At 34.2% G+C, this 20,631-nt stretch overlaps 1 protein-coding gene across 1 annotated transcript in view; it reads left to right on the forward strand.

The window, feature by feature from the left end:
• The first annotated feature begins 492 nt into the window (after positions 1 to 492).
• RFX6 (regulatory factor X6) overlaps positions 493 to 20,631 on the forward strand; it is a 70,442-nt gene continuing 50,303 nt past the window's right edge. The window contains exons 1-4 of the mRNA XM_072643140.1: positions 493 to 731; positions 1,093 to 1,252; positions 6,618 to 6,741; positions 11,263 to 11,324. Coding sequence (XP_072499241.1) covers positions 512 to 731; positions 1,093 to 1,252; positions 6,618 to 6,741; positions 11,263 to 11,324 — 566 coding nt within the window. The 5' untranslated portion in view covers positions 493 to 511. The remainder of the gene's footprint in view (positions 732 to 1,092; positions 1,253 to 6,617; positions 6,742 to 11,262; positions 11,325 to 20,631) is intronic.

A 20,631-nucleotide genomic window follows, 5' to 3' on the forward strand; every position in this document is an offset into this window, starting at 1 on the left:
AAGAAGAGGGAAAAGAGCATTAGGGGATGTGAATTAATTGTTCCGGGCTGGATTGAGACTTCTGCCCCAACAAAAAAGTGTGTACATGTTAGGTCACGCATCCTTGCCCAGGCGGATAAAGGACTCGTGGGATGATGTGGAGGTGTAGCCCTAGTCCCTTCCTGGCTGCAGGGCGCAGACCCCAAAGTAGTAGCGGGGCTAACTTCTAAGTAGCCAGCCTGTACCCCTTTCTCTGGAGGACCGGACTTGATTCATTCATTTGGGAGGTCCTCAAGGCAGTGGCCTCCCATCTTTTAGACAAGCTACTTTTTCCAGTTTTCCTGGTGGACTCCTTCAAGGCAGGTCACTAGTCTCTCACTGCGAAGCCGCACCACCCTACCCGGCACCCTATTCCTTCCCTCACCCCAATCTCCGCCCCCTTCCCTGCCCCCGCCCACGGACCCATCTCGTGGGCTCCCAGCGCTGTGCTCGTCTGCATGGGAGCCCGTTGTGCCTCTGGGGAGGAATAACTATGCCCATGAAGAGGACCGCCAAGGTCCGGGAGCGGGAGGGCGCCTTCCTGCAGGGGCAGCCTTCCCCAAAAGTTTCTCCTGGGCTCCAAGAGGAGGGATGCTACGTAGAGCTTCTGGCCAAGGGCTTGCTTGCCTATCCGGAGGAAGGGCAGCCTGTAAACTCTCGGGGCATCGGGGAGGATGTAGAGGAGCCGGAGCTGTCCGTGGGAATCAAAGCAGGTGAGCCCCTCAGACTTTCAGGGGATGTTACTGGGACCTCGGTAGCAGTAGATTAGTCCTGGCGGTGCAGAGGAACCTGGAGTTATTTCACCACGAACAGGGGACCTATTTGCATAATGTTGCAAATAAAGGATCAAAAGCATCTAGCGTGTGTTTCTTGGTATCTGTGCATTCATACATCTCTATACTGCAGATAGATGCTTTTAAACTAGTAAGACGTGGAACTATAGTTAGTGAGTTATCATCATCTGCAATTACTAGTCACGCCAGTTTAGGAAACTAGCCAGTTATAAGTCAAATAATTGTGATGTCATGAAATGCTTGTCTTGATTTTTCATAATGTATTTTTCTTTGCAATCAGAAATGCATCTCAGCAATGATCACCTTTCTTCCTCATCCGAAGAGGACGTGGATACTCAAGACCATAAAGTGAAAGTCCCTGAACCACATCTGTCCCAGAAGAAAACCATCACCCAAATCATGAAAGATAAAAAGAAACAGACTCAGCTCACTCTGCAGTGGTAAGGAGATTATAAAGTACAGGTATACTTTTATGCATCTGCACTACTCACAAGTCTAACATTTTCCTTTCTTTTCTTTTACCTTTTCTTCTCAAGAACATTTTGGGAGCACAACTGAGACAGAGTAACTCTAGTTATCTTAAAAAATCTTTAGTTTTTTAATACAGAGTAGAAGTAGGCAATTGTGCAAAAGTGATTTGCAATATAAATATAAGAAAATTCACTTTTTCAATTTTGAATGCAAGCAAGAAATTTAAGCATATTATAAAACTTTAAGTGAGATATATTTTAGGTGCTATTATCCTTAGCAAAATGAGATTTTTTTTTGCTTTTTTCTTTTTTAACCCTGCAACACTTAATTGTTTTACATGAAATTACCAGAATATGCAGACTTCATTTATTTTTAAATAGTACATGTTATGCTTTGTTTATAAACATGATCATTTAGGTAACAGGGTTATATTATATCCTATATATTATAGGATATGTATCTTATATACGCTACTGCATATCAATTGAATCCCTAGCATGAAAAATTATAGATGGAGGATGGGATTGAAAGTGAAAGTGTTCAAGATTGAAGGGGGGGGGAATATTCTTTGAGACAGAATTAATAAGGTGCAGATTTAGAGTCAAAGACCTGTGTTAAAATCCAGGCTCTACCATTTACTGTTTGTGTAACACTGCAGAAGCCAGTTAGGGTTTCTGAACCATAAATTCCTCATCTGTAAAAATTAGGAGCCTGAACTAGATTATTTTTAAGGTTCTTTCTACCTTTAAATCTAGGATCCCATTTTGAAGTTCTTCCTATTAATTAAATGATAAAATGTATTTAGGTTATTTGAGACAACTGCTAAGCATAAATTCACTTAGGTGCAATAATCATACTCTCGAAGACTGAATAAGTGGCAACTTTAAAAATTGATCAATACTGCATGTTAGAGGAAAACAATCTAAAAAGATCATAGTATGAAATACCTAGATTCTTCTTTTACATCATTCTAATTAATTAGAACTTCTTGAGCAAGCTTTTTTACTTTCATGTGCCATCAGTAATCCATACTTAAAGCATATGCTCAATAAACTTTTACGGTAAACATGCCTGAATAGTTTATTTAGAAGGGAAAAAAAGACTATTGTTTAAAGAAAATAGACATTTATCAAGATAAAACATTTTAAATATGTTGTGTTTTAATCTTATCTTCACATTTTATATAAAAATTCCAAACTGTACATTTTTTTAAAAAAGCAGCTACATTTTACCTATACTGAAATTTCATGATTCTATAACTCATGTCTAACTTTATAAAACAGAAATCTTAACTAGAATAGTAACCAAAAATGCTACCCATCTAACCATTCTGCTAAATGGAAGAAACATATGCTAGATACATCTTGATGAATCCTAATGTTTCAGGTATTAACATATTAATTGATTAGGTCTATATCAGCAAATTGAAGTAGATATTTGAGTTAATTGTCTGGAAAATTAAGGCCAAAGTTATTTTCATTTGGGATATTAAGCTAATACAAATGGAAAAAAATATTTTGCTTTCTTATGAATTCTTTACTTCATATAGAATACAGAGATATTTTAGTTATTTCATAACTATCTGTGGTTGGATTAAAGAGGAAATGTTGTCCCAAAGAATTAAAAATAAACTTGCTATCCACACATTTAAATTATTATGAATACAGAAATTATGCTTTCAGAACAACAAAACAAACAAATGACAAGAGAAAAATTCAGTCAACTAGCTAGATGTTCTGCCTACACAGTGTGAGGCATTTTAAAGATATCTCTGTTTGTATAGTGATCCTTTCTAGCACCCCAATTTCTCACCATAAAATTCTTGACAAAAGACATTTTTTCATCAAAAAGAATTAAAATCACTTTTATTTTTGAGAAATCTCCATAGCTTCAAATAAACCATTAATTAATTACACTTTGGATTATCACACACACACACACAAAAGGGAGAGAAGCACTGGTTTGTCATCTTGGCAAAATAAATCTGGTTGAGTACTTTCATCCAACTATTTTGCTTTTATGCAGAAAAACAAACATTATTTTATCTTTGAATGCAGTTCCAAAAGATTTTTTGAAAAAAAAAAGAGGTGTTAAATATCATAACTGATTTCTCATTCAAGCTAATAAAAAATTTAGAGCTGAATTCTTGGGAGATAACACTCAGTTGCAGGTTGAATAATTCCTACTTTTGCAATGCTATAGGTATTTTACAATAATATAGATATTCTTAACCTTAGTTTAGGGAGGCAACATAGTATGTCGGAATGAGTGTTGGTTTTGGAGTGGGTAACTTGGATTCAAATCCTTGCTCAGCCATATACAACCTTTGCGAGCTTAGGCATGTCATTTCATATGTCCTGTTCAGAGGGGATCAGACTAAGTGTTCTCAAGCTCTAAAGACATGATCCTATGTCCACCTTAAGTTACTGGTTTAAGTGATTTTTTTCCCCTGCAACCTATATTGAGTTTTTAGCGTAACTGGAAATAGAATATTAGAGTTTTTTCAGAAGTTCTGTGATTTATACTTAATTTTTTTCAGAGGCAATTTAATCCAGTTCCCTCATTTTCATTGTTGTCTTAGTCATATCAGTCTTGTCTGACTCTTAATATCTCCATTTGACTTTTTTTGTTGTTTTTTGGGAAAGATACTAGGATGGTTTGCCATTTCCTTCTCTAGCTCATTTTACAGATGAGGAAACTGAAGAAAAACTGAGTTAAGTGACTTTTTCAGAGTCAAACGGTTAGTAAGTGTCTGAGGCGAGATTTGAAGTCAAGAAAGAGTCTTCTAGATTCCAAGCCCAGTGCTCTATCTACTATGTCATCCCTCATTTTACAAATGAGGAAACTGAGACCCGTGAAGGTTAACTCATACAGCTACTAAATTAGAAAAGTGAGATTTAAATCTTTCTAAACTTAAAGCCAGTGCATTGACCACTGTGCTGCCCCTTGAAATTGTGTGTTCTTCACGTAACAGTTAATGTCCAAATATAGCTTACTCATCTTCAGTTATCAAAATGCTCATGTATAGTCTTTCTGTGTAGGACCGAAGTTAAATTTTTTTACATTTGGAATCCTCTATAGGGTGTTTTATTGATCTGGAAAACAAGCTATTTTAGAACAGAAATGTACAACACTGCTTATAAAGAAAAGTAGGAATTCATCAATATTCTTCTAGAATAGAAAGTCATGAGTTAATTTTGATTTAATTTGTAAATTAATTCATTTTTTATTCTACTATCTTTAAAATGTGAAATAATCTCTTCAATGGCTTAAAAAGAAAAGCAAGAAATGCAAGTATTGGTCATCTTTAAGTTCAGAAAATCTTGAGAGTTGTTGGATCATAGACTTATATAGCTAGAACTGGGAAGGGACCTTGGAGGTCATCTGGTCTAATGCCTTCATTTTGCAGATGAAGAAATGGAGATCTCCAAAGGTTAAGTGACCAGCCCAAGGTCACACAACTAGTAAGTGATAGAGCCAGGATTTGATCCCTGATTACTATGACTCTGGAAAATACCTCTTCTTCAAACTAGTTAACACATTCTTCAACCCTGGTCAGAGATATAGATAATGTTATGGTCTAAATGTAATGACAATTTTACTTCTTTGGGAGAAGCACATCAAGATGCTTGCTGTTTTTATGACTTTTTTTAAATGGCAGCTAGGTGGCACAATGGAAACAGTGATGGACCTGAACTCAGGAAGATCTGGGTTCAAATTCTACTGCAAGTCATTTTTCCTCTTTCTGCTTCAGTTTCTTCATTTAGGGAATAAAAACAGCACCTACTTCACAGAATTGTCTTGAGGGTCAAATGTGATAACATATGGAATGTGCTTTATAACCTTAGAATATTACGTAAATACTACTATTATTATTTTGTGGCATATAAAACCTAAAATGAGAACATTTCTTTTAAAATAGTTTATTATTTCTATTTTTTAAGTCTGTCCCTCTTAGTCCTCTCCTGAATTGAGCAACAAAAAAACCCCCTAAAAACCAGATTCACTAATGCATAGTTACATAATCTAGCAAAACAAATTCCACATTAACTATGTCTAAAAATGTATATCTCTTCCTGTATTTTAAGTCTATAACTCCTCTGTCAGGAGGACAGAAGCACATTTCATCTTCAATCTTTTGGAGTCCTGATAATATTGTGCTAATCAGTGTTCTAAAATCTTTCAAAGTTGTTTTTATTTATTATGTTATTGTATAAATTCTCCTAGTTTTTCTCTCCCTTCTGCATTAGTTCATAAAAGACATAAATTTCCTTAGAAATTATTCATTTCATCATTCTTATATTGCAATAACATTTCATTACAAGCACATGCCACACTTTTTCCCTAGGAAGGAGGACATATCTTTAATTTCCAATTTTTTGGTTACCCTGAAAAGAGCTGTGACAAATATTTTTGTATATATAGGAACTTTTCTACTTAAAAAATTTTTCTTTGGAGCTATAGATCTAGTAGAGGTGTATCTGAGACAAAGGGTATGCACAGCTTGGTAAGTTTCTAGGCATAGTTCCAGTTTGCTTTTTAGAATGGCTGAACTAATTCGTAGCTTCACCATAAGAAGAATATTGTGTCTGTCTTCTTGCAAGACTTTTAACATTTTCTTCTTTTGTCATTTTTGCCAAAATGATAGATATGGAACAGAACCTCAAAATTACTTTAATTTGAACTTACAATTCTCTAATTATTAGTGATTTGCAACATTGTTTTTCATATAATTTTTGATAGCTTGATTTTCTTCCACTGAAGACTTCCAATTCATATCCTTTGACCATATCCCTAGACAAGAAAACTGAAGCATAAAGAGGGTAGTGACTTCTATCAGAATTTGAACTCAGATCTTCTTGACTGCCATGCCACATAGATGCCATAAAAACAAATGACTCTACAGCAAGCACCATAGTTTATATCTCTCAAGGAAATAAAAGTATCATAATTTTTAGACTACAGTATCTTCTATATTTCTTGATCAGAAATTCAGGGGTTGTAATCTTCAGGGTTGAAAATTATGCTATAAACTTGAAGATAACTGTTTCAAAAAGAGCCATAATGACTTATATTCAAATCCTGGCTCTACCACTTACTAACTGTGTGGCCTTGGACAAGTTACCTTTGGGGACTTCCATTTCTTCAACTGTAAAATGAGCCAGTGGAATGTTGAAAGTGGGATTTTTTCAAGGGTATCTCATATCTCTCTTCTAAGCAAAACTGAAAGTAGACCATAGCCACATGATCCTATGTATAAGGAAAAAAAGAAGAAGAAATAGTAAAAAATAGTTAAAAGTAATAGATATTTTTCAATATTACTATTCTTTACAGGCTTGAAGAAAATTACATTGTATGTGAAGGTGTGTGCTTACCACGGTGCATCCTTTATGCACACTATTTGGATTTCTGCAGGAAAGAGAAATTGGAGCCTGCCTGTGCAGCCACTTTTGGAAAGGTAAGATACACATTTTGTACATTCTTCAGTATATCAAATGTCATATCATTTGATGAATTTAATATTACCGTGCCTATGAAAATTTTAAAATATTCTATAAACATAGGTGAGGCCTTTCAAGTAGATTCTCTGGAATAGCTATCCACTGATATTTCCCTTTTGGAGATTGCTTAACTGAGATGAGGCAGTATAGGACAGTGAAAGAGACTTAGGCTGCAGAGTCAAAAGATCTGCTTTCAAATATCATCTCTGATGGCTATGACTGGTATGATCTTAGGGAAGTCACTTAAAGTAAGTGTCAGTTTCCTCATCTATAACATGAGGAAGTTGGACTAAGATAAAATCTGAGATTCCTTCCAATATTAAATTTATGACGTACCAGAATGTTGGTGAACCATTTAAAGCAGCTAAAGAAGTCAATATGGACATTCCCAAGTCCTTTCCCTTGTCTTCTTGATAAGTTTCTTTAAGTATAATATATTGTTTTAAAGAGAGATTTGTTAAAATTCTCTTAATGGTTGCTATGTCTGCATATGTCTACAACCACAAATCAAAATAGAGAGTGGAGCTAAGTACCTGTATCACTCAAACACGAAATATTAACAACCCTATTGTTGTTCATTTATTTTAGTCATGTTCAACTCTTTGTGACCCCATTTGGTGTTTTCTTGGCAAAGATCCTGGAGTGTTTTGTCCTTTCCTTCTCCAGGTAATTCTACAGTGGAAGAAACTGAGGCAAACAGGATTGTCACTTGCCCAGAGTCACACAGCTAATAAGTGTCTGAGTCTGGATTTGAACTTAGCTTTTCCCAACTCCAGGCTCTACATTCTATTCACTGTACCACCTAGCTTCCCAGCTAGGTTGTTGCAACTATCTAGAGATTTCAATTAATTTTAAGTATTGCATAATCTAGATGGTCCCTTCATATTTCCATTTGATTTCTTATATATAGACTTACTCTAAAAAACTCATAAACTTTTATAAGCTTTTTATGGGATTTTGCTTGATATTCTTCACATGTAAAAATTTGATGCTCTCTACCAGATTTACAAATTTGTTTATGAGAGGTAGAAACACTGAAGTGTTAGAGCTCTGCTAATTTCATTGCTATCTCTAGAATTAGAAAAAAAATGTAAACTTCCTGGGGAAAAAGAATTTTTATTAGGTTTCCAATAATATTTTGCAGACCTGAAAAATTTTGACATTCTGAAGAAGCTTTTGAAAACTTGGATCTCAAATTTTGTATATATATACAAAGTTGCATATACCATAAATAATGCCCATATAATCTGAAATTGAAATTAAATATGTTAAAGGGCATGATTGCTCACAATATGTAAACTTCAGATCTCAGGTGTGTTAAAAAATAACAAAGAACAAAGTGACGCACCTGTTTACGTAGGTGCATCTGCAAAAAGTATGTGGTGAATATTTTGATTATCTCTAAAAGATACTGTTTCAGGTACTAGAAAGAATATTGAACTGTTGAATTGGAAGATCTGGAATTTAATCCTGGTACCAATAATTAGCTGTATGATCTTTGGCAAATTGGCTGACTTCTACGAAGTTTAGTTTCCTTATCTGTGAAATGAGTGGACTGAATGAATTAAATGATTTCTAAGGTTGCCTGTAGATATAGGATTCTCTCTTCTGTGGAAGGCAGTTTTCTATTTTAGCAGCAATGGAAAAAAATACTAAAAAAGAGAAAGATTTCTGTCTGATTATAAGATTTTTAATCAAAAGGAAACTTTCTAGTTCAACCCTCTCATTTTACAGATGAAAAAGAGTCCAAAGAAGTTTTGACTTCTCCAAAGTAATACAAGTAAACAATAGAAGGGAAATAAACACAGATCACTGGGATCCAAATGCAATGCCTGTTCTAATATCTTTACAAGAAGCATTTGCAGGAAAGCAGGAAGAGACCAGCAAACCTGGGAGTAGCAGTAGTTCATTGAGATCTAGGGTTTGGGAAGAATCCATTTCAGCTGTACACGACTTCATACACAGAACGATGCTAAATAAAACACAAATCTTCTTGCCAGGAGGATAAACAAAGCAAGGATTGTTTCTTTGGCATGAGAACCTAAATGATTTATTCTCTCTTTTAAATAGTAGCAGTGGCATGGGAATACATGAATCTAAAAAGATATAATCCCCTATGGTAGTTATCTTTATTACCATCATGTACATGTTATTACTTTTTAAAAGACTAAATATTTGCTCCCTGTCCAACATTTCTTTTATTGAGATAAATGCTGCAGAATGGCCACCAAAGAAACCACATTCTCTCTCGAAATAGACAGTTAGGTAGCATAATGGAAAAGTGTTGGAATGAGAGTTAAGAAGACTTGAATTCAAATCCTACCTCAGATATTAACTAACTATGTGATCCTGGGCTTCTCAGCTTTTGTTTCCTCATCTTTAAAATGGAAGTGGTAATAATAATAGAACTATAAAAACATAACTATAAAATACTTCTTATACAAATAAAGTCAGATCTAAACAATTGGAAAAATATTAATTGCTCATGGGTAGACTGAGCTAATATAATAAAAATGGCAGTTCTACCTAAATTAATCTAGTTTAGTGCCATACCAATCAAAATGCCAAAAATTATTTTAGAGAGCTAGAAAAAATAATAACAAAATTTATCTGGAAGAACAAAAGCTCAAGGATATCAAGGGAATGAACAAAAAAAGTGCAAAAGAAGGTGGTCTAGCTGTAGGAGATCTCAAACTGTATTATAAAGCAATAATTATCAAAACACTCTAGTACTACCTAAGGAATAGAGTAGTGGATCAATGGAATAGATTAGGTAAAATTATATTATATTAATTACAATATAGTAAATGACCATAGTAATCAGTATATGATGAAGATCCAAGCTTTTGGAACAAAAGCCAAAAATTTGACAAAAATTGTTGAGAAAACTAGAAGACAGAATGGCAGAAACTAGGTATAGACCAATATTTCACACTATATACCATCATAAGGTCAAAATGAACAAGTGATTTACACATAAAAAGTAATACCATAAGCAAATTAAGGGAGCATGGAATTATTTATCTTTCAGATTTATGGATTAGGGAAGACTTTAGGACCAAAGAAGATAGAGCATTGCAAAGTATAAAATAGATAATTTTGATTATATAAAATTAAAAAGTTCTACACAAACAAAACCAATGCAATCAAAATTATAAGGAAGCAGAAGATGAGGAGGAAAATTTTGCAACAAGTATCTCCAATAATGGCCTGATTTCTCAAATATATAGAGAACTGAGTCAATTTTATAAAAATATAAGTCATTCCCCAATTGATAAATGGTCAAAAGATATGAACAGTTTTCAGACCAAGAAATCAAAGTTATCTATAGTCATGTGAAAAAGTGCTCTAAATTACTGTTGATCAGAGAAATGCAAATTAAAACAACTCTAAGGCACTACTTTATACCTATCAGAATAGGTAATATGATAAAAAAGGAAAATATTGGATTATGGAGGGGATGTGGGAAAACTGGAACACTAATGTACTCTTAGTGGAGTTGTGAACCAATCCAACCATTCTGAAGAATAGGTTGGAACTATGCCCAAAGGACAATCAGTTTATGCATACCCTTTGATCCAGCAATACCACTGCTAGGTCTATATCCCAAAAACATCCAAAGAAAGGGAAAAGGACCTATTTTTACAAAAATATTTATAGCAACTCTTTTTTGTGGTATCTAAGAATTGGAAATTAAAGGGATGCCCATCAATTGGGAATGGCTAAACAAGCTGTGTTATATGATTGCAATGCAATATTGCGGTGCTATAAGAATTGACAATCAGGATGATTTCATAAAAACCTGGAAAGACTTACATGAACTGAAGCATAGTGAGCAGAATCAGGAGAATGTTGTATACAATAACTGCAATATTATTTAATGAAGAATTGTGAATGATTTAGCAATTCTCAGCAATACAATGATCCAAGACAATCTCAAAGGACTAACAATGAAGCATGCCATCTGCCTCCAGAGAAAGAACTGATATTGATTAAATACAGACTGAAGCATACTATTTTTTACTTTCATTTTTTTATTCATCTTCTTATACAAAATGACTAATATGGAAATTTTACATAATTACACATGTATAACCTATAGCTGATCACTTATTTTTTTAGGTAAGGGGAAGAGGAGTGAGAGAGAAATAGAATGTGGAACTTAAAACTAAATGAAAATATTTACAAATTGGAATAATAATAATATTTACCTTACAGTCTTGTAATGATCAATTGAAATAATTTCTTTTTTCTCTCCTCTCTTCTTCTGTTCTCTTCTTCTCTCTCTCATATATATACATATATATATAATATATATGTATATATATATATATATAAAATTTCTGTTTCTTTGTCTCTGTCTCCCTCCCTGTTGTTCCATGTGTCCTCCCTCAATCTGTAGTTTGCAGATTTTAGTGCTATATAAATATTAGCTATTATTATTTTTTTACAATGAAAACAATGTATTTTCTCTTTAGACTATTCGTCAGAAATTTCCCCTTCTTACCACACGGCGACTTGGGACCAGAGGCCATTCAAAGTAAGCCATACTGATGTACATTTTACATGTGTCCTTGTATATGTTCCATGTATGTGGAAAAAATACTAATTTTTTTGTAAGAGGAAAATCAGCCATATAGAACTGTGTGATCTCTTGTTGACAAGGCTAGGTTTTAGCTAGCTGTAGAACTGGAGAAAGGGCAAAAATGGATTTGAAAAAATAGTTCATTAAAATAAAAATAATAATTCAAATGAATTTATATCCTTTAAATTTCACCTACTTTTCAAATTCTTTAAATGTTTCTGTAGAATGTAAGGTTCTTCAAGATAGGAACTGGTTTTTATTTTTGTTTTAGTATCCTTACCAGCACCTAGCACAGTGCTTTGCTTCTGGTAGGTGATTAAAAAATGACAGTTCAATTGAAATATTGTTAGTATATTAACATCTGACAAAATTTCCATTGGGGAAAAAAAAACTAGAGTGTGTTGAGTTGACTTTTTAAATAGCACAGAAGGATTATTTGACTTTTTGGACATTCTTAAAGCACATACTGAAACTGTCTGGTAACAGCTTTCACTGGATGAGACTATATTTGCCTGTCAAAGGATAGTCTCAGTCATGGAATAGAGGCCTCAAAAAAGTGTTACAAAGATTTGCAGAACTGTTCAAGATGCGGATAGGCTTATAAAAAGTACTCATTCTGCTTTCTATTTCAGGATTTCATTTCTTTATTTTCTTTTCTGGGAATGGAGTTTCCTTTTTCATAAAATAAACTCCTACATGTCCCTTCTTTTCTCCTCAGAGGGAAAAATCTTATCCTTCCTCCTGGTCTCTGAAAATGGTAACAGAATTTTCTTGGCTATGTCATTTGGGTGAGAGGAAGAAAATTCCCAGATAGGAAGAAAAAAATCTGAAGCTTTAAAAAAAAAACAAAACACTTGAGTCTTAATACAAATTTACTCCTGCATAACTGACTGCTACTGGATTATGTTGGGATTAGAAAGAGAGGGTCTGGACTTGGTTAGACTTTGGAAAGAAAGACAAACTCAGAGAGATATTGTTCCTTGACTTTCACTATGGACAAGAGGATTGTGATCTGGGGATTCATAGTTTCATTGAGCTTTCATGGGCAGGCACACATGCAAGTCAATTAGTCCTTGGTGGGGCATTTAGGATTAAAGATAAATCATTAACTTGGTCTATTGTGGCAGAGTGAACAGCTCACTGTTTAGACTGAAGTAGGCAACATGTCTTGACTTCAGGGAACCAGGCTGTCTAAGTACTATAGCTTTCCCTAAGAATAAAGCATCCTTGATAACTTGGATTCTTTCTGCCTTGATAGCAGAGTAAATTTGGTATTTACTTGGATTATGTGAATCAGATAAATCTGACATTTTGATAATATAAGGAAAAAAAATTTACCAGGATATGCATGACTGATATATAAAGTTGTTTTTTTTTAAACAATAGTACCATGAATTTGGTTATAATTTTACTCAAAATATTCTCAGTAAGACACTCTTCCCCCTGAATATCTTTAGTATTAGAGATATCTTGAATTTAATTAATTAAATTGAAAAATTGAAGACATTATCTTGATTTTCTAATTTTTTATCAGCTATATTAGAGAAAGAGAAATCTTTTCTGTTATTCATATTATTGAGTGGTATATTTCAACATATTAACACAGCTACATTTTAAAAAGGAAAAGCTGAGAGGTGAGGGAAATCTATAAGGGAATGGCATTATAGGATTAGGTAAGGTGAAGAAATATAAAGATGCTGGAAGATGGAAAGGAGAGATTGAACTTTATGTAACCATATGCTGCAGAAGCATTTTCTTTTACACACAAGGCAAAGAAAATAGGGATAGAGTAAAAATCTTTATTTCAAGATAAAATTATAATGAATTTTTTTTTTGTATTAGTTGATGCACTTGATCCTTCTAGAGTTAAAGGACTGAAAAGAATAGATTTGGTTCAAACAGACTATATCTAATTTTTTTCATATATATATATAGACACACGTACACTCATATATGGATTGCTATCTATGTATAATATATGTATATAATGCTATCTATGTAGATAGATATAGTGCTATCTATGTATAATATATGGTTTAATACTCTAACGGATTTTTCATCTCACCGATGTGGGCACCTTCTGCCTCAATGCTTTCATTGAATATTTCAGCTTCAGACAACAACAACAACAAAAATGCTTGCAGCATCACAACCCATCTATATAGTCCCATACAGTGTGATTTTTCCTCCCCCATGTCCCCCCCCCCATAAATCCTACACAGGGGGTGCACCAAAGCCTGGGAGCCTTTCTATAGCTCTCTCACCTTTGTATACCACTGGAGTGTGAAAACTTGCCACATGATGAATCCACCGACTTTTCTGGTCTATATCTGCCTCCTTTGCTTTGATATTATTCCCCAGGGCTTAGCAAAGTACCTGGTACCTAGTAGGTATCTGAAGAATCCTTGTTGACAAATATTCTTCATGCTATTTTACTTTTTCTAAAATTTTAGATTCCCATCATGTACTTCTCTATGATTTTTGGGGTATCCTCTCCTTCATTTCCCTCCTTTCCCCTCCATCTCTCTCTCTCTCTCTCATATATATATATATATAATATATATATACTCTCTAATATATATATACACTTGTGTACTAATATATACTATAATTAATTAGTATATTAATTAATTAATATAATTAATTATAGTATAGTAATTAATTAATATAATTAATACTAATATATATAATATATATACACTCTCATATATATACATATATATATATACACACACTTGTGTATCCACGTGCTTACTTACATTCTGGTAATGTAGTGTGGAGGAAAGAACACTGGAATCAGAAGACCTTGATTCAAATCCCCGATTTGTAGTTTACAGCCTTGGTGATATCAGGCAACTTGTCTCACTCTATGGCCTTTAGTTACTTACTATTTTTTTTGAGGCAATATGACTTGTTAAGTGACAGAGTTAAGTGACTTGCCCAAGGACACACACCTAGTAGGTGTGAGGCTGTATTTGAACTCAGGTCCTCTTGACTCCAGGGTTGGTGCTCTATGCACTGAACCACCTAGCTGCCCCTAGTTATTCACTTCTTTAAAAAGGAAAGATTGCCCCAGATCAGAGGTGGAGAACCTGCAAATTTGAGGCCACATGTGGCCTTCTAGGTCCTTGGGTGTGGCCTCTTGACTGAGTCCAAGTTTTATAGAACAAATCCTTTTATTAAGGGGATTTGTTCTGTGAAGTTTGGATTCAGTCACAGGGTCGCACTTGAGGTCCTAGAGGGTCACATGTGGTCTTGAGGCCACAGATTCCCCACCTCTGCACTAGATAATCTCAATTTGCCTTAAAATTATATGATTCTTTGTTTTTCAACTTTTAGAACAAGATAAAGGTACAAGAAAATTGATAGGGAAGGGGAAAGGGAATAGAAGAGACTAAGCATTTATATAGTACCTACCACCTTCCAAGTTCTTTACAAATAATATCTCATTTAATCTTCACAACAACTCTGTAAGGTAGGCAGTTTTGTTACCCTATTTTATAGTTGAGGAAACTGAGGAAAACAGAGATTAGTGGTCTGTGCAGGGTCATGAAGCTAGTAAATAACTGAGGTCAGATTTCAACTTGGTCTTTCTGATTCTAGGTTTAGTGTGTCATTTAGAAAAGATTATTGATATAAAATACAAAATAGACAAGGAAAGGATTCAGGTCTCTGGACCTGAGTTGGAAACAACAGGTGAAATAATGCTAAGAAAAAAACCCCTGGATTTGTCACAGGAGTCTCCATTATTTTTTGAATGGTAATTCAAAGATGGTAATTCAGGATACATATAGTTGTTTCATTAACATTTTGCCAATTCACAAAACCAAAGTAGATTATTTTACACTTATAAGGGCTGAAGTAGGCCAAATAATCATTAAGAAAATGGAAAGTAGAGACAAGTGGAAGGAAATCTTGTAGGTCAAATGTTCATGTTTTCTTGTGATGAGACCAGTAAGAAAAGACAAAATCCTGAGAGCTAATGGACCCCCTGTGCTTCTTTTCTCCTTAGTCATTTAGATCAAACAAGTGCGTAAGCTACTTTAAGTTTAAGCTAATGGCATATTAAAACCAAGACAGTGTGACATCTGAACAATCAAGTGAAAAGGGAAAAATTCAATGAAAGCATTTAATTGGCATTAAAAAGGAGAAATAAACAAATGGATGCTTTGTTATTTTTATTGAAGCCAGTGAAGGTTCTGGGTTCAGTTGTTTCATGAAATTCAACAAAGGCAGTTTGTGTGTAGACACAGCCTGTTCTCAACAAGTGGTATTACATTTAATATTTTATTGACATAATTTGTAAAGACTGTTGCTGTAGCCCAAGAGAGGAAATCCATTCAGGGTGTAGCTTAGTCACAAATATGTATGTGCACTCTTATTGTATATGCACACTAAAATCATAGTTGCAGCTACTGAGATAGCAAATCTTTAAAAATTAAGTTAAAATATTATAAATTAAAAGGCTAAAAAATCATTATAAAAACATTTGGGGAATTCATCTTTAGAGCATGTCACAAGATACAAAAGAATATTTTTTTTTTAAAGGAGATAATAGCAAGCAAGAAGGATTGGCTTAAATTGAATTTGAATAAATAAGAAAATATTAGCATGCTAGCTGAATCCACTATTGTTGATATTGCAAATTAATTTACAGCCTTTGTCTTTGATTGTATGATAGTTGTGTCTGTACCATACACTTCTATCCCCTCCCCTCATCTGGGAATTTTGTTGTTTTTTATTCACTTTTCTGTTGAGGTTGACTGTGACCCCTTTTGCGGGATTTTCTTGGCAGAGATATTGGAGTGGTTTGCCCTTTCCTTCTCCATCTCATTTTATAGGTCAGGAACTGAGGCAACCAGTGTTAAATGACTTGCAAAGGGTCCCACAGCTAGCTACTAAGTGTCTGAGGTCAAATCTGAACTCAGGTAGATGAGTCTTCTTGACTCCAGGCTTGGCATCCTATTCCCTGTACCACCTATCTACCTCACAGTCATGCTCTACCTGTGCATTTAGTGAAAAATAATAATCAGGAAAATATATTGACAACCACGTGGAGACAACATAACAAATCACATTTATGTACTACCTTAAGGTTTATAATTATTCAATAAGTATTTATTATTTACTATAAAAGAGATGTGCTTTATGATTATATAAATGTAAAGATCAATTCAATTCAACAAATCTTTATTAAGTGATCCCTATGTAAGGTAATGTACTAGGTTCTAGAGAGGCAAAGGCAAATTAGAAACAACCCTTACCCCCAGGAGCTTACATTCTACTGGGGAGACATGATACCTAATATTAGGTCATTTGAAAAAAGAGAGAGCAACAGCAGCCGTCATAACATGGATCAGGAAAGATATCATGGACATGTTGGCCACCATATCATGGACATGGTGACATCTTGAGAAAGAGGTAAAAATGTTGAGGATAGCTGAAAAGGGAACGCATCCCATGTACAGAGCGTGGCTTACGCACAGAAGTAGAGAATAGGATATTGAGTTTGTCTGAAATGTAGAGCATGGAAATGGAAAAAATATGAAATAAGTCTGGAAATGTAATTAGTAGCTATACTGTAGAGGGCTAGGAAACATGTTTTGTCTTCTAGTTTGACATAAAAGTTCACTTCTACCTTGCCTAAAATCTCCAAAATCATTAGCCTAATGAAGACAACATGATTAAGGTGATAAATATTATAGAAAGAATGACTTCTTTGCAACAGAGTAGAAGACATAGTGAGATAATAAATACACAGAATTTGATATAGTTTATTATCTTTATTGTTGTTCAGTTGTTTCAGTCATGTCTGAATCTTTGTGACCCCATTTGGGGTTTTCTTGGCAAAGGTGCTGGAGTGGTTTGTCATTTCTTTCTCCAGCTCATTTTACAGATGAGGAAACTGAGGCAGAGTTAAGTGACTTGCACAGCATCATACTGCCAGGAAATGTCTGAGGCCAGATTTGAACTCTGAAAAATGAAACTTCTTGAATCGAGGTCCATTACTTTAATCACTGCACCATCAGCTACTCTGATATATTTTATAGCATAACATAAATATCAGATATTATAAGAATAAACTAACTCAATGATCCACTTTTGAACTTTTCAATTCAGTTAAAAATATTTATTGAGTACCTACTATGTATAAAGTACTTCAATTTAAAGTGTTCACTGAGTACCTACTATGTGCAAAATACTATGCTAGGGATGAGGGAACATTAAAAAGTTTTTAAAAATTAAAAAACTATGCCTTGCCCTCAGGTAATTTACAGCTTAGTGGATAGGATATATATGTAATATACATATTCATATATATGTATATATGTGTATGTATATATATACATATTCATATATAAAATTGTAACTAGTTGAGGTGCTATTTCCAGCTTGGTCACTCTATGCCACAGTGAGGCATCACGTCAAAAAATTTACATAAAGACGATGAAGGCAATCATCAATTAAACAATTTAGTTTATTATTGTCTCCCCCATTACACAATAAGCTTCTTTATGGAAGGGACTGTCTTTTGTCTCTTTTTGTGTCCTCAGTGTTTAGCATAGTGCTTAGCACATAGTAGGTGCTTAATAAATGTTTATTGATTGATCGAATGTGAAATTAGCTTAGTAACTAATATAAATGGATTTATTTTGATGTTCCCTTTTGGTTCTCATATTAATTTCCACGGAAATGTCACATACGTGTTTTGTTCTGCATAGCATTTTGTTATGATTATGATTTTAATATTCATAATGGAAACAAATCAAAACCAGTTAAATAGCTATTGAGCCACTTAATTTGTCTGGGAGTGAGGATGTGAGGAATTGTAAAATGTATTCTGTGACACAAAGGGGCTTGCAATCTTATCATTTTTAAAAAGTCTGAATTTCTTCAATTCCAATAGCTTTGTAAAAATCCAAACTAGTAGAATGTAGTACATAGCATGGCAAGAAAGAATTGATTACTTTTGATTTATTGATAATAATTTAGTCTTCTAGTGAGACAGCCTAACAGCTTTGTAGTGAGCTGGCCTCAGAATCAGGAATACCTGGGTTTTAATTCCATCTTTGACACATATTGATTGTTATAACCATGACCACATGACAACCTCTCAATGCTTTAAGCAACCTTCTAAGGCTTTAAGATGGAAAGAGTGTGCTAATGTGAATCAGTAGAGAAACTGTTTCATTTGGAGTTCCCTAACCTAATGAAATTACAATTCCAGGACCTATCTCTGATACATTGTCAGTTACATTTACCAGTGATCATGTAGTCAAATTCTCCCCTCTGAGGAGATCTTCATAGAGGATCACACCTGATACATATGTATCACAGATGCTGTGACCAGAACTCATGTTTTTGTCATTTATTACCTCCGGGCTATATTTTGGGGTCTTGTACTAATAGGAACCCATATAATAAAGGAGAATATAGAAATATAACTAACTAGAGTAGAGTACAGATCTCCCAGCTGCAGCTAGATATGCAGCTAGATATGGAAATGCTTCCAATTTTCTCAGGGTTGTTATGGCTCTACTTTTTGGCATTTATGAATCACAAATTATTTGGGGGAAGAAAGTTTTTATCTTATGTGTTCTATACATGGTTATATGAACTTACACATTTGGAGAGGGCAGAAACAAGGCTTATGAATGCTAGATCTTTTTATTTTGATGAGCAACCTACATTCATAATTTTATCATTTAGAAATGCTTTTACAAATAATGTTGATGATGTGTTCCCTTGTCTTCCAGAATCAAGTACAAAATCCTCTTCTTGGCATTCAAAACTCTTTATAACCTCTTCCCCCTCCTACTTTTCCAGTTTTCTTATACTTCACTCCCCACCAGGTACCCTTCAATCCAGGGACACCGGCTTCTTGGCTGTTCCACAAACAAGACATTCTTATCTCTCAGCTTTGGGCTTTTTCTCTGGTTGTTCCCTATTCCTGGAACACCTTTCCTCCTCAGTTCTACCTATTGGCTTCCTTGGCTGCCTTTAAGTCCCACCTAAAAATCTTGTCCTATACAGGAAGTCTTTCTAAACCTTTCTTAATTCTGGTACCTTTTCCTCTGTTAATTATTTCCTATTTATTCTGAATATAACTTGTTTGTGTATATGCGTTTGTTGTCTCCCTTAATAGCCTGTGGGCTCCTAGAGGGCAGGGACCGTCTTTTGTTTCTTTTTGTGTACTCAGTGCCTAGTACAGGGTTTGCTGGCATATAGTAGGTCCTTAATAAATGTTTACTGATTGATTTGATCATATTTGTAGAGCTGGAGGGGGGCTCATTTTACTGATGAGGCTCAGAGAACTTAAGTATTCTCCTCTACCACACTACCCAACTCATATGACAATAATGACACAATAATGAGAACACAGAAAATGGTGGATTTTCCCGAGAAGTGCTCTATCTTTACTAACATTTTCCTAGATTATTTTGTCTGGATTTGTTTTTTTTATCACCCCCATCTCCCTGACTACACACACATATGTATCTCTTGTATCTCTACTGTATCACTCCATCCCTTCTCAAAAGCAAACTATAAACTCCTTGAGGTCAAGGATTCTAATATTTTTATCTTTGTATCGTATCACCTAACAAAGTGCCTTCCACATACCAGACACTTCATAAGTATTATCTGAATTGAGTTAAGTTGAAATGGCAAATATCCTACAAAAATGTAGAGATAGCTCTATGCTTCTGTCCTTGCCTTGAAAATACTCGTCATTAAATTTTGGACCCATTCTACAGATTATAGACAGACAATAGACTAATTGATGGCTACATTTTAATTTCTTTTGACCTCGATCAGGCAAGGACTAGCTTTCTGACACAATGGATAAATGTTGTTATCTTATTTATTAGCAGTGATTTAGTGGGTTAATAAAACTGATATGGCAGCTGGCCTTATCATAACAAGTTATTGCAAGTCCCTGGAACAGCTTAATCCCATCATTTCCTTATCAGTTATCATTTGTATAATGTAAACAAAAATCAGGGTCACTAACTCTGTGTGAACATATGTTACAGGAAACCTATGTAATGATTAGAAAGGAAAAGAAGAAATATTGTGGCACTTCCAAATTCATGAGAAAATGAAAAAAAAGTTATCAGACATTTAAATATTTTCTTAGTAAACAAGACCAAAATTTAGGTTCAGTAATTTCATTTACCTTTCAAAAAAAATCCTTTTGTTTTAAAACTTTAAAAAGTCCAGTCATTCACAATGTCTCATTGTTATTTTTCTTACTTATTGT

Source organism: Notamacropus eugenii, chromosome 2 (genome assembly GCF_028372415.1).
Source record: "Notamacropus eugenii isolate mMacEug1 chromosome 2, mMacEug1.pri_v2, whole genome shotgun sequence".
Classification (NCBI taxonomy): Eukaryota; Metazoa; Chordata; class Mammalia; order Diprotodontia; family Macropodidae; genus Notamacropus; species Notamacropus eugenii.